The sequence below is a fragment of the Alexandromys fortis genome, unplaced genomic scaffold, assembly GCF_014885135.2.
Source record: "Alexandromys fortis isolate MF-2015 unplaced genomic scaffold, M_Fortis_MF-2015_v1.1 scaffold_369, whole genome shotgun sequence".
NCBI lineage: Eukaryota > Metazoa > Chordata > Mammalia > Rodentia > Cricetidae > Alexandromys > Alexandromys fortis.
In genome coordinates, this window is record NW_026068250.1 from 243,169 (window position 1) to 270,358 (window position 27,190).

The following is a 27,190-nucleotide window of genomic DNA, read 5'->3' on the forward strand; positions in this document are numbered from 1 at the left end:
CCCCACCGCCGCCTCCCCTTTCTCTCCCTCTCCCCCAATCAAGTCCCCCTCCCTCGTCAGCCCAAAGAGAAATCAGAGTTCTCTGCCCTGTGGGAAGTCCAAGGACCACCCTCCTCCATCCAGGTCTAGTAAGGTGAGCATCCAAACTGCCTAGGCTCCCCCAAAGCCAATACGTGCAGTAGGATCAAAAACCCATTGCCATTGTTCTTGAGTTCTCAGTAGTCCTCCTTGTCCGATATGTTCAGTGAGACCGTTTTTTATCCCAGGCTTTTTTCAGACCCAGGCCAGCAGCTGGCCTTGGTGAGTTCCCGATAGAACATCCGCATTGTCTCAGTGTATGGGCGCACCTCTCTGGGTCCTGAGTTCCTTGCTCGTGCTCTCTCTCCTTCTGCTCCTGATTTGGACCTTGAGATTTCAGTCCGGTGCTCCAATGTGGGTCTCTGTCTCTGTCTCCTTTCATCGCCTGATGAAGGTTAATATTCAGGAGGATCCCCCCTTCTTCTTTGCTTGCTCTTTTTGTCTACAAGTCCTTCCTAACATCTACCAGTCCAGCTGTTGGCCAGTCAGCTTCTTTTGTTTTGTTTCTTGAGACAGGGTTTCTGTGTTTATCCCTGGCTGTCCTGGAACTCGCTCTGTAGACCAGGATGGCCTCAAACTCAGCGATCCACCCACCCACCTCTGCCTCCCAAATGCTGGTATTAAAGGCTTGCACCACCACTGCCCAGCTCATCACCACATATTTAATAACATTTTTAATCACCATAACAGAAATCATGTTCTCTTTATCTGTCTTACTTATTACCCTTTCTTTCTGACCCTAAGTAGTTACTAAACTACTTTTATCTGCCTTTATAGTCTTGCCATTCAGGATATTTCATGCAAATGAAGACTTGAATGTGCCATCTTTTATGCCTGGCTTCCTACACTTGGCAGGGTGGTTTTAGGGTCTTTCATTCTACAGCACATTTGTAAGTATTACACTCCTTTCATGTCAAGTAGTTTCCATTATTTAAACGTGCATATTTCATTTAACTCTGATCAGTTATCGGGTTGTTTTATCTTTTTGCTGTTACTTATAATGTGGCTATGAACACTCACATATGTATTTTTGTGAATAGATGTGTTCTCTTGCAGATCTTAGAGGATTGGAATTGTTGACTTGTATGGTAATTCTGTTTGCAACTCTCCTACCCATTTAAAAAGGGACTGCATTATTTTATATTCACACCAGAGGTGATAGTCAGGAATACCTAATGAATCATTTTTTAATATATTTCTAATATCTCTCAATGTTTATATGAGTGATTTTGCTAACATTTTATAATATTTTATCCATTTTATTTTTTCTTGGGACAGGTTCTTAACTGTGTAGCTCTGGCTGACCTGGAACTCACTATGTAGACAAGACTGGCCTCAAACTCAGAGAAATCCATCTGGCTCTGCCTCCTGAGTGCTGGAATTAAAGGCATGTACTACTCCCAGCCTCATTTTATTCTTATTTGGAGAATATAAAATTCTGCCCACAAATATTGTTCTCTTTCTTGGAAGGCAGCTATATTTACCACTATCCACCATGTACCTCTTACTTGGGAAAGTATTTAATCTCATTTATTATTGAAGCTTTTTCCATCAGACAGATATACAAATGTGAACATGTGCACACACACAGAGTTATCCTGAGCAAGGCATGGTAGTGCATATCTTTAACCCTAGCACTTGGAAGGCAGAGACAGGTAGATCTCAGTGAGTTTGAGGTCAGCCTGGTATACATAGAGAGTTCAGGACAGTCAGAGCTATATAGTGAGACCCTGTCTCAAAACAAGACAAAACAAAAGACCACTAAAAATTCCCATCACTTAGAAAACGAGGGAGTACAAGGTCCTTTGTCCTTGCCTCTTGTTGGTATTATTAGCTACTTCTTTGGTTCTTAGTCATTGATTTTTTTTTAAATTAATAGCTAGCTGGGCGATGGTGGCGCCTTTAATCCCAGCACTCGGGAGGCAGAAGCAGGTGGATCTCTGTGAGTTCGAGGCCAGCCTGGTCTACAAGAGCTAGTTCCAGGACAGGCTCCAAAGCTACAGAGAAACCCTGTCTCGAAAACAAAACACTGGACTGAGCTCCCAATGTCCCAAGGAGGAGCAGAAGGAGGGAGAATATGAGCAAAGAAGTCAGGACCACAAGGGGGGCACCCACTCACGGAGACAGTGGGGCTGATCTATTGGGAGCTCACCAAGGCCAGCTGGACTGTGACTGAAAAAGCAGGGGATAAAACCGGACTCTTTGAATATGGCGGACAATGAGGGCTGCTGAGAAGCCAAGGACAAAGGCACTGGGTTTTGATCCTACTTCATGTTCTGGCTTTGTGCGAGCCTAGCCTGTTTGGATGTTCACCTTCCTAGACCTGGATGGAGGGGAGAAGACCCTGGACTTTCCACAGGGCAGGGAGGTGGAGAGGAGTGGGGGAAGGGGGAGAGGAGTGAGTGGAGGGGAAGGGAAAAGGGAGGCGGGGAGGAGGCGGAATTTTTTTTTTCTCAATAAAAAAAATTAAAATTAATAACTAAAATATTTTAAGTTAGCTTATAAATAGATGAGTTCTTGCCATTTACTATTCCAGAAAACTCAAAAGTATCTTTCATAGTAATGTGCTAGTAATATACTGTCAACAGACTTGGCATCTTAAAACTTTATTCTTGTCCTCCATTTAGGGTGCCCTGGGGGCAGCACCCTTATTTGCTACCCCACATATTCTACAGGAAGCCTACTGTTTTTCCCTATGCCCCTCTTGAACTCTTTCCTATAGTAAGATGATGTTATTATGCTCTTTGGACTCTTGGGGGGACCTGTCACCCAGCTCCCAAATGAATCACACATGGAGTTTTGCTTTTAGTTGTAGCCATCCAGCCTTAGCTTGGCTTGTTTCTTGCCTGCTTTTCTTTTTTTCCTCCTCCTTCCTCTTCTCTCCTCCTTCTCCTTCTTTAGCTTTAGGTGTAGCTTTGGAGCCTGTCCTGGAACTTGCTCTTGTAGACCAGGCTGGCCTTGAACTCAAAAGAGACCCACCTGCCTCTGCCTCCCAAGTACTGGAATTAAAGGCGTGCACCACCACTGCCTGGCTACTGCCCTCTTTTCTTAAATTATCCTGTCTAATTTTGCCTTTGGGCTTTTCCTTTTCTCACTCTAACTCCGTGGATTGCTATGTGGATTGCTATGTAGCTAGGTGGCTGCCCCTGATGTCCTTTTCGGCTACTTCTCCAAACCCCTTCTCTCAGTTTTTCTCCTAAATATTTTCTCTGCCTATCCTTTCTCCTGCCTGGAGATTCAGATCTTTGGCCATTCAGATCTTTATTAGACATCAGGTGTTTTAGACAGGCAAAGACTCATAGCTTCACAGAATTAAACATGCAACATAAAAGTAACACCTTTAAAATAATATTTCCAGCACTTTCCAGCACATTTCTTATCTCTGTGCAATGGTCTAAGACATTGGCAGTAGAGGAATGGAGAGATGGCTCAGAGGTTAAGAACACTGGCTGCTGCTTTTCCAGAGGTCCTGAGTTCAATTCCCAGCACCCACATGGTGACTCACAACCATCTATAATGAGATCTGGTCCCCTCTTTTGGCATGTAGACATCTACATGCAGACAGAATACTGTATACATGATAGATAGATAGATAGATAGATAGATAGATAGATAGATAGATACTTAAAAAAAAGAAATTGGCAGTATTACCATAAGCAGAAGAGAAACTTCTTTAAAACACTAGATGGTTTTATGGGGGAGGCAAACATAAACATTATAAAATAATGAATTTTGCTGGGTCTCTGAAAATTAATAAAGTGGTAAAGAGTAGGTCTTAGTTGGGACACTTAGGGAAGAGAGTCCTGAGATGATTATGATGATATTGAATGATAAGGAAAGGAGAATTGGTTGTTGATGAACAACTATACTTAAAAAAACAGTTACTATTAACTTACGTGGATGAGTGCAGGTGAACAGTGTGGAGGCCAGAGGTACTAGATCCCCCTGGAACTGGATTATAGGTGGTTGTTAGCCACCATTTGGATCTTGAGAACTTAACTGGGGCTCTCTGTAAGAGCAATGTGTGCTCTATTTTTAAATAATTATTTTTATTTTATGTACATTGGTGTTTTTGCCTGCAGGTATGTCTGTATGAGGGCATTGGATCTTTTGGAACAGGAGTTACAGACAATTGTGAGCTGCATGTGGGTGCTGGGAATTGAAAGCAGGTCCTCTGGAAGAGCAGCCAGCACTCTCTAACTGCTGAGCCGTATGTCCAGCCCCAGTGTGCTCTTAAACATTGAGCCGTCTGTCCAGCCCCCAAGGAAGTGTTTTGGTTTTTAAGATTTATTTATTTGTTATGTATAACGTGGGAACTGAACTCAGGACATCTGGAAGGACACCTGGAGCTCTCAGCCTCTGAGCCATCTCTCCAGCCCATGAAAGTGTTCTTTATACTCCACTTTTATATTCCTGCTTTAGACCACGGGCCTCTACTATGTTTGAATGAAAGTGTGTGTGTGTGTACACTTATAGAAAAGAGGAGAAAGAAAAGTAGATACATGCCTAATTTCAAGTAGTTTTTCTGTGTTTCTTCCTTTTTTCAGGAAAAATTAATTGTGGTATTAATTGAAGGAAAAGTAATGGAGAGATTAATTTAGGGAAAACTCTGGCCACTCTTCTTGAGATGAGGAAAAATAAGAGGTTCCTGGACTTTCAAAGCTTGGCTGATTTCATCAGTGTTCAGACAGTTCAATTCTGACCAGTGTCTTCCTCTTGGCAGATGGCTCAATCACAAAGGAGTGAGGCAGAAGCGCCTGAACGCCTGGCTGGGAATCAAAAATGAGGATGCTGATGAGTAAGTTCCTCTGCCAGAGGGCTTTTTCCTCAGTGTAAGGCTCCTCCTGTCAGGGTCAGTAGCAGAAGAGAAAACTCTGCACCTCTTTTGAGCTGAGCTGCCTGAAGAGTTTGGCATCCACACTTGAGTGTAGGAACTCCCCACACGAGACTTGGATGCACCACTGCCATTCTTTTGCTTGAAGTTATTGAATGAGTTCTGTAGTTTCTGCACCATAATAAGTAGTAATGTTATTTAAAACTAAACATTCACCTAATTGTAATTTTAATTTGTTATTTTATAAAGATTAAAAATAACATTTTATTAGCTTTTAGATATAAGAAAACTGATTGCTAGAATAATATTTCAAATATTTAATTTTTAGAAGCTATTTTATCAATGAGGAAGATGAGAACCTGCCGCATTATGATGAGAAAACCTGGTTTGTGGAGGATATCAACCGAGTACAAGCAGAGGACTTGCTTTATGGGAAACCAGATGGTGCATTCTTAATTCGTGAAAGTAGCAAGAAAGGATGCTATGCTTGTTCTGTGGTGTAAGTCTTCTCTGGGGATGTGGCTTTTTCAAATCTGCATTAATTAGTGAAAGTCATCACAATATTGAGATGGAATTAGAGTGTGGTGATAAGAACTTGTAGCTTACTTAGACCATCAGTGTTTACTTAATTTTTTTAGGATGTTATAGATTTGAGTCTGGCTCTTGCTGCTTACTTGCTGTGTAACATTAGGTACATAACGTCCCTGTCCTTGTCTAGTCTCACCAGTCAAGCAAAGGTGGTCATAATATTTGCTCTGAGGTAAATGCTACCTCCTGATGTTATTGTGATAATGCTGACACTGTAAGACAGGGTAGAAACAAAGAAAGATGACTAAGTGACTGCTCTCAAAGAGCACAAGGCTTAGATACGATGGATGTTTTCTCTCACACAAAAAATATAATTATAAATTAAATAACATAAAAGCAAAAGAGGGACAGCCAAGGCTACCCAGAAAAACCCTTTCTTGAAACAAACAACAAAAAAAGTAGAAGAGGCACTATCTGGGAGAAAGAAGTGGAGGAACAGAGGATAGCTGGGGGATATATGATCAGGATACCATGACATATATGACTCAGAAATCCTACTGGGACCAGAAAGATGGCTCAGTAAGTAAAGGCACTTGCCAGCAAGCTTGATGACCTGAGTTCAAGACTCACATGGTGCAATGAGAAAACCAACTCCTTCAAGTTGCTCACTGATTTCCACATGTATGCCGTACATACACAATATGTGCGCCCCACCATAAAGGAAGGTAATTTTAAATATGACTTTAAAAAGTCACATCGAAACCCACTATTTTGTGTGTTAAACTTAAAAAAAGGAGGGTCATGTCGAGAGGGTAAATAAAGGGATTCACAGAGTGATGAGAGTTCAAGTATAGCTATCACACCTAGCTTCCAGGCTTCATCATAAAATATCTACGATAAATAGAGTTGCCGTGATTAGTAGGCCTTGCATGTGTGGAAATGTTAATTCTGGTTAGGGAAAGGGAGAGGTAGAGGTTTATGGAAGAGGAGTTAGGACTAGACACTAAAGCATGGATGCTATCTGTGGAAGGAAATGAGGCAGAACAAAACAGTCCATCTTATTTATCACTGTGTTACTGTCATCTAAGAGTAGGACTACTTACATTTCTGTTGGTCTTACTCTACTTAAGTTGTGCGAGTAGAAATAACAGGGGAGGGCAGTTCTCACCAGACTTCAAGTCTTATAAGAAAGAAAAGTTCAACGCAATGCCCATCCAAATCCCAGCAAAAGACCTCAAAAGAACAGTACTCAACTTCATATGGAAAAGCAAAAAACCCCAGGATAGCCAAAACAATCCTGTGCAATAAAAGAACTTCTGGAGGCACCCCAATCCCTGACTTCAAACTCTACTACAGAGCTACAGTACTGAAAACAGCCTGGTATTGGCATAAGAACAGACAGGAGGACCAATAGAACTGAATAGAAGACCCGGATATCAATCCACACATCTTCGAACACCTGATTTTTGACAAAGAACAAAAAATATCAAATGTAAAAAAGAAAGCATATTTAACAAGTGGTGCTGGCATAACTGGATATCAACATGTAGAAGAATGAAAATAGACCCAGATTTATCACCATGCACAAAACTCAAGTCCAAATGTATCAAAGGCTTCAACATAAAGCCAGCCACACTGAACCTTATAGGAGAGAAAGTGGGAAGTACGCTTGAACGCATTGGCACAGGGAACCACTTCCTAAATATAACCCAGCAGCACAGACACTGAGAGAAACAATTAATAAATGGGACCTCCTGAAACGGAAAAGCTTCTGTAAAGCAAAGGACACGGTAAACAAGACAAAATGACAGCCTACACAATGGGAAAAGATCTTCACTAACCCCACATCAGACAGAGGTCTGAGCTCCAAAATATACAAAGAATTCAAGAAATTGGACACCAAAAGAACACATAATCCAGTAAAAAAAAAAATGGAGTACAGACCTAAACAGAAAACTCTCAACAGAGGAATCTAAAATGACTGAAAGACATTTAAGGAAATGTTCAACATCCTTAGTCATCAGAGAAAAGCAAATCAAAACAACTCTGAGATTCCATCTTACACCCCTAAGAATGGCCAAGATCAAAAACACTGATGACAACTTATGCTGGAGAGGTTGTGGGGAAAAGGGAACACTTCTGCATTGCTGGTGGGAATGCAAGCTGGTACAACCCCTTTGGATGTCAGTGTGGCAATTTCTCAGAAAATTAGGAAACAACCTTCCTCAAGACCCAGTAATACCACTTTGCTCAATTGTGCCACAAGGACATGTGCTCAACTATGTTCATAGCAGCTTTGTTTGTCATAGCCAGAACCTGGAAACAACCTAAATGCCCTTTGATCGAAAAATGGATAAGGAAAATGTGGCACATTTATACAATGGAGTACTACACAGCAGAAAAAAAATGACAGCTTGAATTTTGCAGGAAAATAGATGAAGCTAGAAAACATTTTTTTTTTTTTTGGTTTTTCGAGACAGGGTTTCGAAAAAGGAGCCTTAGAAAACATTATTTTGAGTGAGGTAACCTAGACACAGAAAGACAATTATCATATGTACTCATTTATAGGTGGTTTTTAAACATAAAGCAAAGAAAACCAGCCTACAAACCACAATCCCAGAGAACTTAGACAACAATGTGGACACTAAGAGAGACTTAACATAGATCTAATCTACATGGAAAGTAGAAAGTATAAAAAGACAATTAGGAGCATGGGGACAATGGGGGAGGGTAAAAGGGGGAGGAGAGAAGTAGGGAGGGGAGCAGAGAAAAATGTAGAGCTCAATAAAAAATCAATAAAAAAAGGAAAAAGAACAAGAAATGGAGGGTGGTATGTCTCCTACAGCTGATAAACACTTAGCAAAGTGGCTGAATACAAAGTCAACTCATAAAAATTAGTAGCTCGCCTATGTCCAAATGACAAGTAGGCTGAGAAAGCAGGGGAACGACATCTTTCACAATAGCCTCAAATAATGTAAACTATCTTGGGGCAACTCTAACCATGCAAGTGAAAGACTTGTGTGATAGAAATGTCATTCAAGTCATTTAAGAAATTGAAGCTATCAGAAGATCTCCCATGCTTACAGTAGGATTCATACAGTCAAAATGGCCATTCTGACAAAAGCAATCTACAGAATCAGTGCAAACCCCATCAAAATTCCAACACAATTCTTCATAGATCTTGAAAGGGCAATTTTCAGCTTCATATGGAAACAAAAAACCCAGGAGAGCTAAAACAATCCTGAACAATAAAAGAACTTCTGAAGGTACCACCACTCTCAATTTCAAAGTTGTATTACAGGTCCACAGTAATAAAAACAGCACGGTATTGGCACAAAACCCATTCATCAGTGGACTATATAACTGAAGATCCACTCATAAATCCACACACATATGGACATCTAATTTTTGATAAAGAAAGTATAAATACATACTGGAATAAAGACAGCATCTTAAACAAATGATGCTTGTTCAACTGGTGTCTGCATGTAGAAGAATTCAGATAGATCCATACTTATCACGTTGCACAAAACTCAACTCCAAATGAATCAAAGACCTCAACATAAAACCAGATACACTGAAGTTGATAGAAGAGAAATTGGGGAATAGCCTTGAACTCATTGGCACAGGAAAAGACTTTCTGAACAGAACACTGTTAACACAGGCAGTAAGATCAACAACTAATAAATGGGACTTCCTAAAACTTAAAACCTGCTGCATGGTGAAAGACATCCTCATTTAGCAAAGCGGCAGCCTACAGAATGGGAAAAGATTTTACTAACTACCCACCCAATAGAGAGCTAATGTCCAAAATATATAAAGGATTCAAAAAACTAGATATCAAGAAAACAAATAACCAAATTTAAAAATGGAGTACAGATCTGAACAGAGAACTCTTAAAAGAGGAAAATCAAACGGCTGAGAATTTTTTCTCATTTAAAGAAATGTTCAACATCCTTAATCATCAAGGATATGCAAGTCCAAACTACGTGGAGGTTCCATTCTACAGCTGTCAAATGTAATGGCTAAGGTCAATAACACAATGACATCTAATGCTGGCAAAGAGGTGTAGTAAGGGAAACACTCATCCATTGCTGGCGGTATGGCCACTATGGAAATCTTTGTGCCTGTTTCTCAGGAAGATGGGAATTGATCTCAAGATCCAGCCTTGCCAGACAGTGATGGGGCACACCTTTAATGCCAGCACTCAGGAGGCAAAGGCAGGTGGTTCTCTGAGTTCCAGGTCAGCCTGGTTTACAAAGCGAGTTCCATGACAGCCAAGGCTACACAATGAAACTATCTCAAAAAATAAAATAATAAAATAAAATCCAGCCTTACACCACTTTTGGGCATCTATCCAAAGGATGCTTCATCCTAATACAGAGACAGTGGCTCAACCATGTTCATTGCTGCTCTATTCTTTATAGCCTGAAATCAGAAACAGCTTTTTTTTTTTTTTTTTTTTTTTTTTTTCGAGACAGGGTTTCTCTGTGGCTTTGGAGCCTGTCCTGGCACTAGCTCTGTAGACCAGGCTGGTCTCGAACTCACAGAGATCCGCCTGCCTCTGCCTCCCGAGTGCTGGGATTAAAGGCGTGCGCCACCATTGCCCAGTTTAGCTTAGAGGTTCTTCAACAGAAGAATCGATAGAGAAAATGTAGTATAGTTACACAATGGAATGTTACTCAGCCATTAAGAAAATGAACTAATCAAATTCGGAAGTAAATGGATGAAACTAGAAAAAAATCATTCAGAGTAAGCTAACCCAGACCTAGAAAGAGAAATATGGTATGTGTTTACTTACATGTGGATATTAGCTGTTAAGCAAATGATAACCAAGCTACAATCCATAGAATCACAGAGGTTAGGTAAGAAAATAAGGTACTAGGGGGACAGATACATCTCATTAGGAAAGTAAAATAGAATAGTTATGGATGGGTGAGGGGGAGACTGGAACAGAAAGGTCTCAAGTGAGGAGGGGGAAGGAAGAGAGGGGCAAGGGAAAGAATAAGGAGAGAGACAGCTGAAATTAAGGGCCATTTGAGGAGTAATAGAGAAACCTAATTCAGTAGAAGCTTCCTAAAACATGTGAGAAGGTGATCTAGCTTAAATTGCCAAATAATTGGGGAGACAGAGCCCAACTGGCCATCTATTGTCAGCAGAGGAAGCTTTGAGTCGCAGGATTGAGTCACAGCTAATTGAGTTGTTGGCCAAAGGGATCTGTCTTAGGGTTTCTATTGCTGTGAAGAGACACCATGATCATGGCAACTCTTATGAAAAAAACATTTAATGAAGGGTGGCAGCTTACAGTTTCAGAGGTTCAGTCCATTATGGTTATGAAGGGGAGCATGGAGGTGTACAAGCAGATGCTGGAGCTGAGAATCCTGCATCTTGAGGCAGTAAGAAGTCAACTGTCACACTGAATGAAGCTTGGGAGTATGTGAATGAGTAGATCTGTTTCTTTCTTTCTTCCTTTTTTTTGTTTGTTTTTGAGACAGGGTTTCTCTGTAGCTTTGGAGCTTGTCCTGGAACTAGCTCTTGTAGACCAGGCTGGTCTCGAACTCACAGTTATGAAGTAACAACAAAATAATTTTATGGCTGGGGGTCACCACAACATGAAAAACCACCTGCCTCTGCCTCCTGAGTGCTGGAATTAAAGGCATGTGCCACCACCACCTGGCATAGATCTGTTTCTTGTGCCTTCTCTTGGACTCTTTTTCTTCTGTTTGTTTTGTCCAATTCCACTGTGTTAGTTTTTGTTTTGTCTTACTTTATTATCCCTTAGAAGCCTGTTTATTTTCTAATGAGAGACAGAAAGGTAGTGGATTCACATGGGAGGGAAGGTAGGAAGGAACTGGAAGGATTAGAGGGGGAAACTATAATCACATACATTATGTGAAGAAAAAATACCTATTTTCAATAAAAAGAAAAAACTTAAGGAAGGCAACCACAGTCACATAGAAAAAACATTATGCATTATGACTAAGAAGGATTTATTTCAAGAAATCAAGAGTGGTTTAACATAGAAAAAGCAATGTGATAATACTAGAAAAGGAACCAAAAAAAAATCACGTGATACACTCAATATATTTACAAAAAGTATTTGCAAAATCCAATTCTTTCATCTCTTAAACGGCAGGGGATAGATTAGGAATAGGTGAGGATTTCTATTACTGGATAAAAGATACCATACTTAGTGAAAGAAATTTGAATGTCTTCCTCCAAGAGCAGTATGTCCATTCTGAAAAGCTTGTGATTGAGGCAGGAGTGGTGGCACACATGCTTTTAATCCCTCCCAGCATGCAGCAGCAAAGGCAGGTGGATCTCTGTGTTTCATGCCAGCCTGGTCTATGTAGTATCAGGCCTGCCAAGTTACACAGCGAGACCTGGCCTTTTTTTTTTTCTTTTAAAAGACATTGTGATTGGAAAGGAAGAGGTAAAATGGGTTTATAGAGGTTGCAGGTTCTCTCTCTGTATACGCACACACACACACACACATATATTCATTTATCTATGTATGTATGCATTTTTGGATAGGGTCTCAGGTACCCCAGGCAGGCCTTACTTAAACCTGTTGTGTATCTGAAAAAGGCCTCTACTTCTAATAAGGCCTCTACTTCCTAGATGATGGGGTGTTGCCATGCCCAGTTTATACAAAAGTGTACTTCTGTGTACTAGTAATGAATAACCCATTTTTCATTAAATGGTGACATGCCATTTAAAATTATAAAATGCTGAGGAATTAAACAAATTTGTACAGTGACATCTAAGAAAAATGACTGAATGAAGTTAGGAGTTTAGTCGGTGAAGACCTTTGCATGTTAATATCTAGAGCAGTGGTTCTCAACCTTCCTAATGTTGGGACCTTTTAATATAGTTTTTCATGTTGTGGTGACCCCCAGCCATAAAATTATTTTGTTGTTACTTCATAACTGTAATTTTGCTACTTTTTTTTTGTTTTGTTTTGTTTTTCGAGACAGGGTTTCTCTGTGGTTTTGGAGCCTGTCCTGGAACTAGCTCTTATAGATCAGGCTGGCCTCGAACTCACAAAGATCCGCCTGCCTCTGCCTTCTGAGTGCTGGGATTGAAGGCGTGCGCCACCACCGCCTGGCTTGCTACTGTTATATAGTATAAATATCTGTATTTTCTAAGCGTCTTAGGTGACCCCTGTGAAAGGGTATTTCAACCCCAAAGAGGTCATGACCCACAGGTTGAGAACCACTCATCTAGAGGTAGTTTTCCTGTTCTGTTACACTTACTCAGCACCTTGAAACATAATAGACTTGACTTTCTTTACTCAAAAAATATTTTAAATATCAGTACTTCATAAAATTAATCTACAAAGTTAGCACAATCCTAACAAAATCCAAAGTTTTAGCTGAATATTTGCAGAAAATAAGCAAGATTTTTCTAAAATTTCTATGAAGTGCAAGAGACCCAAAATAACTAAATCTCAAGAAAGGAAGTTGTGGCACTATCACCTTGACTTCAGAACTCATGACTGTAAGCTATAGCAAGCAGCGCTGAGGAGGACTTAACATATAGACATATATGTGGAATGACAGGAACTGAGGACTGGGAAATTAGGTCTACATTTATGGTTAAGTATCTGAAGTCAAGCCTTTAAGAGGCACAGTTATGTCTGACTGACTGATGCATGGGATCCTTCCTGTCTACCCTGACTTGCCTTAGCATTTTCCCATGGTGTCGTTGCAGTGCGGATGGGGAAGTGAAGCACTGTGTGATCTACAGCACTGCTCGAGGATACGGCTTTGCAGAACCCTACAACCTGTACAGCTCGCTGAAGGAGCTGGTGCTCCATTACCAGCAGACATCCCTGGTTCAGCACAATGACTCCCTCAACGTCAGGCTCGCCTACCCTGTCCACGCACAGATGCCCTCGCTCTGCAGATAAGGAGAGTGGGAAGAGACATAGCTCTCCAGCATTTCTTTCCTATGGTTTTAACTAGACTACGATGAGGGCATTCTTGAGGGCATTCTTTCTCCGTAGACTGCTTGTTTTGCACAAGTGACTCTGTGAATGTGAAGTGGAAAGGCCGAGCTGTAGCTGGCCAGGATTTGGGGGTAAATGAGGGGCCCAGGGTCTCCGGATTCAGCTGTGCTGCACTTGTGTACTAAGCTGGAGCAGATGCTGGTTTCATGGAGTTTTGTTTTGCTGTCAGGCACCTTGAACAGAACAGTGGTGGGTGGGGTGGGGGATCTATTTGGAAGCCTCTGAAGAGTCCATGTCCTCTTGTCTTCAACTCTGAAAATGCAGCAGGTCATGGTTCTGTTGGGAGTTGCTTTGATAGTCTCTCCCTACAATAAGAATCTAACTTTGATTCTGTGGTAAGATGGGGGGGTGGGGGGAAGGCAACCAAAGGAATAGGTGTGGGATTTCATTTAGAGAATCTAAAAAAGGAGGCAAAAGACTTCTTCAGTTGATGTTATTTCAATGTTACCAACATAATTTAGGCTTCAGCATCTTACCATCTCCTTCCTCTAACTCAGTGTTCATGAATCAAAAAACAACATTGCTAGACCAAGGTCTAAGGGGAGAAGGTGACACTCAGTAGCTGAACGCACACTTCTGTACTGAAACCTGAATGAGAAATGTGAGTTCTAACAGACACTAGAAATGGTCAGTGTGTTCCTTTCGCCCTGGCCTTGTTTCTGAGATGAAGATAAGAGTTGTCTTGTGGGGATAGTCAGCTTTGAGTCATGGTGAAGTTGGTGCTTGTGTGGTGTTTCTTTAGCCAAAAGAATGATGTTTGAAACCTTTGTAACTAGTTTTATGAGTAAAGGTGCAATCCAGTGCTTTTAGATGGCTTGATATACCAAATAATGATAGAGAACAACATTGTTATGCGCTTCCCCAGGTTTAAAAGCCTTGCCAAAACTACACAAGGATTAATTTGCCTTCATCTCCCTTTTTTTGGGTAGGGTTTAGGGAGCCATAGGTAGGTAGCTAAAGAAGGACTCAGCTTGTGGCCAGAGACCTCAGCAAATCTCATGCACATGAGCCCTTGTGTCAGGGTAAAGGGCCCATCTCATCACACATTATTCCATAATGTGGTTGAAGCTTTTGCCAAGAGAGGGGATGTAGTGTGGAGTTCAGACTATCTGGGAAAAAAAGAATTCTACAAGCTTTCCTATTTGTCTTTTTTGTGAGCCTGCCATGTTTCAGTGGCTGTGATTTTAGGCCAGAAATCTTCTGCTCCATGTGGTTTAGGCCTTCCAGCTGAGTGAAGTTCATTAGGTAGAGGGCAGACATCTATTCCTGGCTTCACACTCACTTAACAGAGTCCAGCTGCTTCAGAGCCAGTCCTGGAGCCATTAACGGCTCAGTATGACTCAGCTGCTTGAGCTCAGTGACATGCAGGCAGGCGTTCTAGTTGAACAAGATAAGCAGCCCGTACCTGGGTCTTGGCTCATAAGGCTTATAAGGGAAGATCAAAATTGGGGGCCAAACTAAAGATGAACATGACTTTCCCTAAGCATTTACCTTGGTGAATGTCTGGAGTGAACTACAATAGAGAGAGATCAAGACTTTTGGGGAGCTGTCGTTGCAGCAAGCACAGGAAGAAAGGGACATCTCGTTGTTGTTGGCTCTAGTATGGAGCGAAAGGAAACCGACCTCTCAGCCTCTGGTAAAGGTCCTGCCTTTCTCAAAATTGCCAGCTTGAAATCTTGCTCAGTTATCAGGTAATGCCAAGCTATTTGCTGATTCGCATATCTATGTGACTTGTACCTGACTGAACTTGCTGAAGCAGTCACAGGCTCAAGATTAGGTGTAAGGAATTCCTCCTGTCACTAAAACTCTAGTATGTCCTGGGTGCTTCCTCCCAAGTAAGTCAAAATGGGATATAATATACAACTGGAGTGTTGAAAATGTCATGACTTTGTAGGGCAGGTGTGGAGGATATGTAGGAGACAGAAGGCAGCATCTTAGCATCTACAATTGGGCTCAACTGTGGAGAAAGGCTGTCTGGCAGTCCTATATTCCTTCCCTTTAAGTGCTCCAAGACCAGGGGTCATTTAATAAATAGGAAGGTACCTTTTTCTGAGATGTTACATGATTTACTTGGTCCTGAGCTGTGAAAATGGCATAAGGACACAGTTTCCTAACAGTGTGGCCCTGGTGTCTGGGGGAGTCAGCAGGCTAGTCTAGTTTAATCATCTGTTCCCGTATCTGGGCCCCAGGACTCTCTAGCTCTATTGGCATCTTAACTGCAGTCTCACTGACTGAAGCAGAGGGTAAAGAGACAGATATTAACCAGAGGGGCAGATCAGCCAGCCCCCAACATGAAAGCAGCTTTTGGTTGGCTAGATACACTTGTCTTTTTTATAACGAAACAATGCTGTTTACACCTGGCATCATTCAAGCATAGGTAGGTTGCCTATGTTTCTGTCACTGCTCCACCCACAGATGAAGACATCTGCAGTTCCACTCTCCCACATTTACTTCAGACTCCTCGAGCCACTGTGGCGTCTTCCATGTGTCTCATCTTGCTGCAAGGTACCGGCTCCATGCATTCTCCTGAGCTAGAAAAAAAATTCTGAGCAATTTCTGGTTTCTAGGATGATCTCTGTTGCCAGGTAAGACCCCAGAGTAGATCTCTGAGGTTTCCATGGCATCATAAACCAGAGGGTCTGTGCTTGGTACTTTGCTGCCAGCTGCTCAGTTTTGACTTAGCTCTAGCCATTTGTGACAACCAGCTTTGTTTCTTTACAAATTCTCGCATGTAACTTTGGTACTGTTGTTTCTTGTGAAAATCTATTCTGTTGTCTTTGGTGTAATAAAAAAAAATTTCATGTAGTTTATGTAAAAATACCTGACTCAGAAGGAAGCCAATTGTGTCTTGTGTTGGGACAATTTATAATGTAGTTCCTAGACCACTTTTACAAACTGTTCTTGTCATCAGACATTACTGTGCAGTGGTGGGGACGGGTGGGGGGAAGGCAAGGCAAAAACATGGTTTGGGGTGGCTTTTTTTTTTTTTTGTACCTTCTTCAAGACAGGGATGGTCTGGCCGACTTGCTCCAAATGCCAATAAAAATATTGCAGTGAATTTCTGTCTTCTTGGCATGGAGGGGGGTGGGCTTGGTAGGAAGGACAGTATGTGGTCCTGCAGTCTTGGAGGCTAAACTGGGACCATTAGAGGTTCTCCCTTCTGTGTGACGAAACCAATATTTAACAGTCCTATCTACCCCAAGCAGGATGAAACACTGAAAAAAATCAATATCCATTCCTACTAATAAGTGCATTTAATTGGTTCTCATGCCCAGAAATAAACATTTTTCCCATTCTACTGAGGTTAGAAAGACTTACTAATCTTAGCCTATTGTCCTCTGCACGGCACTTTATCCACATGGCTTGGTCGGTCAGGGAATGTCTGTTTACTTACCTTGTTTTGTTCATTTATTCCCTGCTATGTCCTAAGTACAAGGCATGAACTGTGCATGTTTAGTAAGTCAAAAATTATATCCTATTTCTAGTTTGAAGTTCTTTCCTCTCTTGGATATTGAGTGACCACCAAGCTTTACCTAACTCACTTCCTTTATGCTGCTGTGCACAGGGGTGTCACTGTTGATAAAATATGGCTCTCATTTTCATATATTTTATTACCTTCTTGATACCCCATATATAGCTCAATATAAATATATCCAAAGTTAAAAGTCATCACTTCCTTTTACTTTTTCTTGTTTACTTGCTAAGATACAAAGTTAGACGATAAATAAATACAGGTTTTAGAGTCAGAGGCCTGAGTTCTAGTTCCAGCTCTGCCCAAACTGAGTATGATGCCTAGGGCAGGAAGAAAGCTAATTTCCTTACCAAGCAAGCAGTGGCCATTCAGTGCTCTATTAACTACAGAATCTCAGGGCTGGCCCCTGCTTTGCTCATCATGTACACTGATGGCTGGCTATGCAGAAGGATGGTAAACCTTGTTTCACTTTGAGTTGTTTTTGGTTCTTTGAACATAGTAGGTATATTGTGTGTACTACATTCTGTCCACTCTTTCCTGAGTCACTTCCTACTCTCAGCTCCTAGATGATCCAAGAAATGCAGCTGGATTGGATTCTCTTCCCGAGAGTAAAAATTTAATCATTATAATCCCAGGAGCAACAGGCCCCAGACCTAGAGTCCTGTGTACAATGACCAATAGAAAGAAGCAAACAAAGGCCAGGATGGTTTTCAGGAGGATGTATTACACAGCTGAGTGCAAGGAAAGCAAACCCAACTGCTATGTTGGCTTTAAAAGTTCATCTGATGCCAGTGCCAAGTTCTGATGCTTTTGTTGGCCCCCAGGTTCTTGGCTTTTCCAGAGCAGGCTGGGCCCAGTTTCTGGGCTGAGGGGGTAGGTTCTGCATGGAATGTCCTGCCTCCTGTCGCCTGAGGCATCAGGCCCTTCCATAATGCTCAGGACTGGCTCCTCTTTCTCCACTTGTTCACATTTAGACTCCCATAGCCAGTTTTGGCTGGGGACCTCATGACGTGGATAGGTCAGCCCAGGGACACTGGGTGACTGTGACTTCTCTTGCTTAGGAGACAGGTTCTTAGGAAGAGTTGGAACTGTGGTTTCCAAATCTTGGGAGTTAGCTGGTTCACCTGTCCTTGTTATCTTCTTGTTTGGGGATGCCTTGTCTGGACCTTCACTAAGGAATTTCCAGGACCATGGTCCTGGCTTTCCAGAGGTGGAGGTGGCAGAACAACTAGTAGAGGCAAGTTCTGAAGAGCTGGGACAAAGTGCAGCTAGTGCCTGTGTGTGGAGGCGCTGGGCTTTCCAGCAGCCTTCAGAGGAGGTGGGGCTTGCGGGCCCAGACCTACTCAGGTTGGAGGCTTCTAAAGAACTGGTAGCTTCCTCAAAGACTTGTGGCTTCCAGAGCCTCCTCTGAGAGAGCCCAGGAACTTCTATTTGGGGGGAACCTAGTATGACCCCTGTCAATAGGCCTGAGAGTACAGGACCTTCGTTCTTTAGATTCCTGTGCAAGAAAGTGTCCTCTTCCCTACCCTCTCCTGAAACTTTAGGGGGTACATTCTGGCCTGCTTCTGGTTGGGGAGCCAATCTTGACTCTTGTGTGGCCTGGCTGTTCTCAGGCTCCTCATCAGAGTCATCTTCTGAGGAGTCTACTTCCCGGATAGCTTCTTGTTTTTGCAGTGACTCTCGGCGTTCAGCTCGATCCTGCCGGAGGGTCCCAAGGGCCCTTGAAGGAGCAGGCTGCAGCATCCCTTTTCCTGGAAGTGGCCCTTTCCCGGAGAGCACACTTCTAGTTCCAACCACCTCCAGAGGGCTGACCTCCCTGGGTGGCAGTTCCTTCTTTAGCTCACCGTGGGTTAGGTCAAGACTATGCTTGCGGGAAGGGGCTAATTTTTTCTCAGATGCTGCCAGTGCAGCTGCCAGCTTTTCAGCAGACTGCACCCTTTTAAGCAGTGGAGAGCGGGGTGGCTCTGCACTCTTGGGCCGAGAGAGCTGCCTACCTAGTGGAGGAGACAAGTGAAGTTTGGTAGGAAAGGCCTGGGCTCCGTGTCCAGACAAAGGCGATGGGGAACGCTGAGGCGAAGCTGCTGCTGCTGGTGGAGAAGGGGTGTGGGCCAGTGGTGACAGTGGGATGCTGCCTGCTGACTTGCGCCGTGGAGAGCGGTATTGGCGTTGGAGCTTGGGTGCTAGACCATGTAGGGAGCTGGGCCGTGTATGTCCAGAGCCAGCAGGGGAACTGGGGACACTGGAGCTGGGAGAGCTGCTCTGCGATGAATTCCCTCCCACTTTGGATAGTCGCATGGATGGAAAGACAGACCAACAGAAAACAGCACATCAACGTTACTTATTAGAAGTGACTAAGTTGCAAGGCAGAATGTAGTCCTGGAAATACCCACTTTATATTACTGGTGGACTAGAGTCTACTTAATCCACTCCCCTCCATAAACTCCTCCCAAGACTTCTGGATCTTCAAAGGTGGGCTCAAAAGAGATTTAGAGTGGGGCTCAGGTTCATTCCTATTTCTCAAGGGGTGGTTTCTGATCTGCAGGGAACCCCTTGTACCTGAGTGCACAGCATCAGGGGCTATCCGGTAGCCCTGAGGAGGGGAACGGGGAGAGAGGCTGTGGCTGTGTGTGGGAGATCCTGGACCACTCTCTCCTGATGACAAGGAGCGGTTAAGGGAAGAAAGGCTGCGACTGGTGTGCAGCAAGGAGGCCTGCTTAGTGATCTTCCGGAAGAGGGAGCTTCTTTTTCTGCTGTAGAGGTAAGGGCAAAGCTGAGCTGCACAGGGCACAGCATACTGTGGGCCTGGAGCCCAGGCCCCAAGCAAATGTGAGCACCCAGGTTCTCAGGGTAGACCAATGGACGACATCTGTCTCACCTTTCTTGCCCATCCTTGCCCCTGCTTCGTTTGCTCCTTCGGGCCATTTTGGCTTTGTAGCTGCCTTTCCGAGCTGGCCCCACTTTGATAGACGTATTCTCCAAGGGAGTTGTTGAAATTGATACCTTGTTTCCACTCTGAGAAGCCAAGCAGAAAAAAGCATGACTCTGGCTAAGGGAGGTGCTATTTTCTTGTCTTGCCCTTTGCCGCACCACAGCTCCAGCTCTTGTTCTTACAAAACAACATTAACAAGTGCTATTTTCCCTCACAGGTTCCAAGCCCTGCGTTGGTGGTGCACGCCTTTAATCCCAGCACTTGGGAGGCAGAGGCAGGCGGATCTCTGTGAGTTCGAGACCAGCCTGGTCTACAAGAGCCAGGACAGGTTCCAAAACCACAGAGAAACCTTGCCTCGAAAAACAAAAAAAAAAAAAAAAAAAAAAAAAAGAAAAAAGAAAGTGGTTCCAAGTGGCACCTCAGAGTGTCCTGCTCATCAGTCTCACCTGCAGTTTAGAAGAGTCACTTGGCCAGCAAAAGCTAATTACCATATGGAGAAAATCTCCTGTACTGCACAAATTCTGCATGTCCCTACATCTGTCCTTAATGCAACATGTATGTGTACCTGCCATGCCCACTCCCCCTTACGGCTAGTTCAGGCTCGCAGGTCTAGGGCATTCATACCTCACACAGACGACATTTCCCACACTAACCTTCAGGATCAGCTCCACTACTTCCGTATGGACCAGCCCATGCACAGGCTCACCGTTAACATGGGTGATGAGGTCACCCTGACGAAGTCCTGCCTCGCTGGCTGGACCGCCATCTTCCACATGCTGTCTCAGGAAGAGAAGAGTGTTTAGTTTGGACCCTGGTTCTGCTGCTGTGACCCCTTGACCACCACCCTTTGGTTTCTGTGAGTAATGTGGGAGGGCAGATAGGTTCCAGTAAGGGGAGGCGGGAGCAACATTAGAGGCCAACGCTCTGCCTGGCCAGACATACCCACACCATGTGGTGTACAGTGTAGACATCTGAGTCACCCATGTAGACACGAATGGCCCTCAGGGTGAAGCCATACTTCTTGCCAGCTCGGTGGATGACGATGGGAGGCCTCAAGTTGCCAAGAGCTGGCAAGAAGTCCCTGCTTGGAGAAGAGTCCCTGGAAGATGGATTAGATGACTGGGAATGCGGGGACATGGGGCTGGCCAATGGAGAGCAGGTGTGATGTTCTGGAGGAGAAATCAAGACTTAGTGATCAGAGATCTTGACCTGGCCATGATCCCAGCCTGATCCAGGCTGTTGATCCCAGCCCACTCCTAGTCATGGACAGACCTAAAGTTCACCTTCCCTGCAGGACTAGAGTTCACAAAGCACCCCTACCTAGCCCAGAACTTTTTGGGTACAGGTTAACGATGTAGCTAGCACCTATGTGTACATTATGGACTATGTAAGCATGACATAAGCATGTAAACATCACAGCTATCCTGTGAGCTCATTATTTATATCCACGAAACATTTTTAAAAATGATTTATTTTTGTTTATGTGAATTGATGCTTGCCCACATCTATGTCTGTGTAAGGGTGTTAGATCCCCTGGCACTGGAGTTAGACAGTTGTGAGCTACTATGTGGGTGCTGGGAATTTAACCTGAGTCCACTGAAACATTTCTCCAGCCCCATATATCCACATTTTAAAAATGAAAACTTGCCGGGCAGCAGGCCTTTAATCTTAGCATTCAGGAGGCAGAGGCAGGCAGATCTCTTAGTTTAAGGCCAGCCTGGTCTACAGAGCAAGTTCCAGGACAGGCTTCAAAGCCACAGAGAAACCCTGTCTCAAAAAACCCAACCAACCAACTAAACAAAACCCAACACCAAAACCACCCAACCAACCAACCAAACAAACAAAAAACATCAACTTAGGGCTTAAAGATGTCAGACAAGGTATTCAATTCAAGGTCAAGAGCCTTTAACATTGATGATTTGAATATTAGCTTTTGCATGTACATTACAGCCATCAGCATGAATCTTTAGAGACCTCTACTTGCATGGTAAGGGGTAGTCTCCCAGACACCTGCTTACACACATATACCTGCTGCACAGACTCCTGCAGACCCACAGCTTCAGTGTCCTTCCTGTGAGTTTGATCTTAGTTCCCTATTGGCCTTACCTGAAGGAATGAGGAGGGAAAGGGCTGTAGCTGAAGCAGACTTGATTACTTTGTTGACAGGGCGAGTGGTGCGTTTCTCTATAGAGTCCCCAGAGAGCAGCCGGTGACGAGCCCTGCGCACCGCTAGGTCACTGATGGCTTTGGCTGCAGCTTCCTCAGCCAACTGTGGGGTCCCATGGCCTCGTGCCTCTGTGGCTGTGGACCCAAGTGAATAATGAGACCTGTAATGTGGCTAAGCCTCCCTCCCTGTAGTATACTCCAGCCTATGTATTTCACCGTCCTCTGGGCCACACCTGGACAAGACTCACTGCTTTGGCCAGGAAGCTCCTCATCCAGCTTCAGCTGCCTCTCCAATGGTCGTTCAGTGACAGCCCCAGATGACCCCTCTCCAGATGGGGGTAGAAGGACCCATATACCCTCCTGTTGTTGCCTCTGAGGGGTGCTACTGGTCTCCTCAGGGCAACGAGGCACATCAGGGAGGCCTGAACACCGGTGTCGCACTGTCATTGGAGGACTTGAATCACTCTCTGTGTGGGATGACTCAGACACAGACAACCGCTTCCGTAATCTGCAAAACAGAGGTACTATAGGGTAAAGTGGCCCAAGGTGTCTCCCTCTCCTGCCTCTGCTGAGACTACCTTAGGGGCAAAATTATAGTCACACAGACCTTTTCATACATTTTTCCAGACTTTCCTGGCAAATGTCATTTAACTACCAACACCCACCCCCTCCAGCATCTGATGCAACAACTAAGGGATGAACCCACCCTGGTGAGCCCTGGGTGCTTACATCTCGGGGGAACCAATCACCCAGCTGCGGTCTCTGCCCTTCAGCCCTGCCAAGCCATCTGAGCGATCTTCCTTCTCCTCACTCAGGCTGCGCTTGGTTGGGGGTGGTGTCCGGCGTTCCTCAAGCAGAGAAAGCCGTTCCATGCTACTGTAAACCTGTGGGCACAGGAGACACGTGGAATAGCTCCAACAACTATATTTCCAAGGAACAAAGGGTCTCCTTGGGATCTGACAGCCAGAGATTTAAGGGGACCCCCCCCCACACACACACTTATGCCCTCCTCCATCCATGTTGCTCATTTGCAGAAGCTGTTCTGCTGACCTGACTATGGCAGGGACTAGGATGATCCTAGAAGATCCTGCAATATGTAACCCTAGCCCTCTGATCTCTTTTTATGAAAGTGGGTCCTATCAAAATTCCCTGAGCCTGCCCTAAGTATGTCCCTCAACAGGCTCTCTTCTCCCAATCCATTAGCAGCCTGGACTTCCTTAAGTCACACCTTGCTGAACCTTGGAGAGCAGGAAGAAAACTGGCGGATCTCAAGGCAGCCATCCTCACTCACTTCCTCTTCATCCTCAGAGTCTACATGGTGGTATCGTTCTGAACGGGCTAGACCAAATACACAGTTTAATTAACTTGTGCACCCTTGTTGGTCCCATCCTGGTGGCACCAGCAGGGCCCTGAGCAGTTGCTCCTGACCAAGGGATGCATAGGCATTTCCGAACAAATATGGTTGTGTTTTGCTTCACCCCACCAGTAGTCTTACTGTCAAAATAGCTGGTGTCATCCTCTGACTCCAGCTGAGGTATAAATTCAGCCTTTTGGCGAAGAAGTCCTGTCCAGTCCAGACCCATGAAGAATGGGTGCTGCTTCACTTCACAGGCACTACCTGCAGACAGAGGACAGGACGAGATTAGCTGCATAGAGTGTTGGTCACTAAGTCATTTGAGAAGCTAGACTGTGAGAAAGTAAGCCTGGGAAGTCTCAGTTCAAGGACTCTTCCTTCTCTGCCTAGAGGAATAGGGCAGTCTCAGAATCAAGAAGAGGGACTTTCCACTGAACCTTAGGGCACACAGACCCAGCCTCCCTGGCCCCTTCCCAAGTGGTGAGAAACGAGAGAAAAGCCCAACTTACTTGTGCCCAGTCTTTCTAGTGGGTTCTGGTGAAGCAGTTTGGAAGTGAGGTCTTGGGCATCTGGGGGTAGTGCATCATCACCTTCAGGCCACACAATCTCATCTGAAGGATCGTGGGTAAGAGAGAAAGAAAAATTTGTGGGTATAGTGCGGGGAGATGCAGAAAAAGAAAAGCATAAGGAAGGAAAAAAAGGTTTAGAGCTCCTCCAAACCTTGCCTGGGACCCCAGTTCCTAAAGTCCTACAGGTACCCCCCCTCTTAAGGGAGTCTCAACAGTCCCCAGAACATAGCTTGCTCCTTGATTCAGTGTGGGCACTGCAAACAGTGACTTCCCACTCCTGAAGCTCCAGCTCACCTGCCATTTTACTCTAGACACAGAACTCACACTCACAGACACCATAGAACACCATTTCACAAGAACGACACGAACACAGGAAGCCCCAGGAGGAAACAGCACGTGTGTACAAGCAGACACATGCCTACTAGGCACACATTCAGAAAAAAGAGCACAAGAGTCTCCCAGCTGTATGCACACAGCCTGACTCCACACTGATCTGGGACAGTACCTACCACTGATCACTTGCCCAAAGAGCTCCTCCGGAGTGTCTCCAAAGAAAGGGACGCAACCCACCAGGAACTCATACAGGATTATGCCCATGGCCCACCAGTCCACTGGCTTCCCATAGCCCTGACGCAGGATCACCTCAGGTGCTATGTATTCCGGGGTCCCGCATACCTGAGCAGAGAAGGCAGGCTGGCTCAGGATCCTGAGGCAGCTTGCTGGCATGACAGCAGAGGGGTGTTCCTACTGCTGGAGCAGAGAAACCTCGGAATGAAGAGGCAGCTTACCTTAACTATAATTAGGACCAACAGCAATCCCAGGGAACCAGAGTTAAAGCTCTTAGTCAGGAGGGTTTCTCTATTTCCTAATTAACCAAAATATCTAATTCTAGCCTAAAACCGCCACGCTAAACTCTAATTCTCCTTTGGGTCAGGAATTAGAGTTGGTTCCTACCCCAGAACCTACCAGTTACCTGTGCCACCACAACCTGAAATATCAAGTCACAAAACGGCCATGGGTTGCTCTAGAGAAAATGGCACAGCACCCAGTGGAAGTGTGTTCCTGACACACCCAGCAGAGCTGTGCCTCAAGCTGATCTCACCAGAAGATGTATCAACAGTTAAGACAGCTATCTCATCCAAATTCCAGGGAAAATTTTATATCCATTTTCTCAGGGCTCATCCTGTTTTCCAAACATGCTACCTATTCAGTGCTTCCCTGAAACTAAAGGCAAAAATGTGGAGTTCCCATGTTAACACTTAGGCATAGATTATAAGCAAATAGCTCCAAGGTCTTATTCTGAGGCCTGAATTTCAACTCCCAAGGATTTCCCCATGCTTCCTACCTGCTTGTCCAGGAACTCTCGGGCATCCTTTTCAATGTGGCCCTCATACAAGTTGGTTGTCAAACTCATGAGGCCAATTTTAGAAAGTCCAAAGTCAGTAAGTTTGATGTGCCCCATTGATGTAATCAGAAGGCTGTGAGACCACAGAAATAAAATCATGGAGTTATTTCCCAGCTGTTCCTTAGTACTGATTTAGCCTCTGCATGGTACCAAGAAACACAAATGGGGAGCTAGGCAGCTATAAAGTAAGCAGCAGCCGTGGTTTGTGAGTACCATTTTCTGTCCCTCCTTGCAACTCCATTTCTTTGTTGTTCCACTTGCATTCTATACCTGAACAGGTACTGGCAGAAGAGACTGCCTCCAGGGCTGAGGTCAGTCATCCTAAAGAAGCTGCTATAATCATTAACTATCCTTCCATAAGCTGAGAGACTTACAAGATCCATCCATCTCAGGGAGAAGGAAAACTGGTAAAACCTTTTTCCATGCCCTTGACTTGGGAGGCAGAAACTAGAAACTAGAGACTGCTTTACATACTTTGCTGGAGCCATTCTTCTTGATGCTAAGGGCTTCACCCTGCCACCCCTAATTCTAGCATTCCCAAGTTACTATCCCTGGTCCCAACATTCACTCATTGATCCATTCATTGAGATGGGGATGCCTTGACTGTCCTGGAACTAGCTCTGTAGACCAGGCTGGCCTTGATCTCACAGAAATCCTCTTGTCTCTTCCTCCCAAGTCCCAGGATTAAAGGCATGCACCACCACTGTCCTGCTTGGTCCTGACTTCTTTCATGGGTTCCATGTCAGCTGCCCAGACTACAAACTCAAACTATCTGAAACAAAGTCAGGTTTCCTACCTGGTTCATTATCTGAGTAAGAAACATGTTCTGTAAGTTACTAAGTTCTGTGATAAGTGTCTCCAAACTGTTCTGGAACTGGGGATGCTGTACAGTGGTGGAGATCTCACTATCATGCATGAGACCTTTGGTTTGATTCACAGGATCAATGAAGGTAAAGCAGGAGCCGGGCGGTGGTGGCGCATGCCTTTAATCCCAGCACTTGGGAGGCAGAGGCAGGCGGATCTCTGTGAGTTCAAGACCAGCCTGGTCTACAAGAGCTAGTTCCAGGACAGGCTCCAAAACTACAGAGAAACCCTGTCTCGAAAAACAAAAAAAAAAAAAAAAAAAAAAGGTAAAGCAGGGGGGAGGGTTGGGGAAGGCAGGCTGTTTCTAGAATAAGTAGCACAGAAAATGTGCTGTTTTCCATTTAAGAAGGAAGGAATTTGAGACTTAAAACTTTTAATTAAAACACTGACTCAGTTAACAAGCATGAGTGGCCATCTGAACATGAGTCTGCATAATATGAAAGCTATTTTCTTTCTTCTTTTTTAAAGACAGGGTTTCTATGTATAGTCCTGGCTATGCTGGAACTTGCTTTGAACTCACAGAGATCTGCCTGCCTCTGCCTCCCAAGTGCTGGGATTAAAGGCGTGTGCTACCTCTACCTGGTCCAATGCTATTTTCTATAGTCATTATTAGATGTGCTAATTCCTTTGTTTTGCTTGGTTTCTTCTGTTTCCTAGTAGCCATTCTAAGATGATCTAAACACGTTATGTTTGTACTACTTATCAAGAGACTTAAGAGAAGGACCCCGATCAACAGAAATAGACAGTGGCATACTTGTCAGGCTTGAGGTCCCGGTGCACAATGCCATAGTTGTGTAAGTATTCCAAAGCCAGCACAGTTTCTGCAAAGTACAGACGCACCATGTCTACAGGCAGGGCCCCAATGTTCTTCAGCAGAGTGGCACAGTCACCCCCTGTAAAAAGCCCAAGCTATCATGAGGAAAGGCTATCATGTTTCGGTACCCTGTTCCCGCCAGTTCTCAGACTTTGCAGTCCCTAAG

The 27,190-nt window shown here is 44.2% G+C and overlaps 2 protein-coding genes across 8 annotated transcripts in view; one reads left to right on the forward strand and one right to left on the reverse strand.

The window, feature by feature from the left end:
• Positions 1-16,255, forward strand: part of Pik3r3 (phosphoinositide-3-kinase regulatory subunit 3) — a 76,769-nt gene extending 60,514 nt beyond the window's left edge. For both annotated transcript variants that reach the window (XM_050131374.1, XM_050131373.1), the window contains exons 9-11: positions 4,802-4,876; positions 5,241-5,411; positions 13,154-16,255. In XM_050131374.1, the coding sequence (XP_049987331.1) occupies positions 4,802-4,876; positions 5,241-5,411; positions 13,154-13,352 (445 nt within the window). In that variant the 3' untranslated portion in view covers positions 13,353-16,255. The remainder of the gene's footprint in view (positions 1-4,801; positions 4,877-5,240; positions 5,412-13,153) is intronic.
• A 789-nt stretch (positions 16,256-17,044) lies between these two features.
• Mast2 (microtubule associated serine/threonine kinase 2) overlaps positions 17,045-27,190 on the reverse strand; it is a 104,954-nt gene continuing 94,808 nt past the window's right edge. For 3 of the 6 annotated variants that reach the window (XM_050131370.1, XM_050131367.1, XM_050131372.1), the window contains 14 exons: positions 26,965-27,103; positions 25,287-25,419; positions 24,451-24,616; positions 23,882-23,983; positions 23,514-23,636; positions 23,247-23,356; positions 22,748-22,902; positions 22,252-22,526; positions 21,959-22,153; positions 20,795-21,021; positions 20,506-20,628; positions 19,799-19,935; positions 19,480-19,673; positions 17,045-19,202 (listed from right to left, as the gene is read on the reverse strand). In XM_050131370.1, coding sequence (XP_049987327.1) covers positions 17,683-19,202; positions 19,480-19,673; positions 19,799-19,935; positions 20,506-20,628; positions 20,795-21,021; positions 21,959-22,153; positions 22,252-22,526; positions 22,748-22,902; positions 23,247-23,356; positions 23,514-23,636; positions 23,882-23,983; positions 24,451-24,616; positions 25,287-25,419; positions 26,965-27,103 — 3,599 coding nt within the window. In that variant the 3' untranslated portion in view covers positions 17,045-17,682. The remainder of the gene's footprint in view (positions 19,203-19,479; positions 19,674-19,798; positions 19,936-20,505; positions 20,629-20,794; positions 21,022-21,958; positions 22,154-22,251; positions 22,527-22,747; positions 22,903-23,246; positions 23,357-23,513; positions 23,637-23,881; positions 23,984-24,450; positions 24,617-25,286; positions 25,420-26,964; positions 27,104-27,190) is intronic. The other 3 variants (XM_050131371.1, XM_050131368.1, XM_050131369.1) reach the window with 2 other exon arrangements.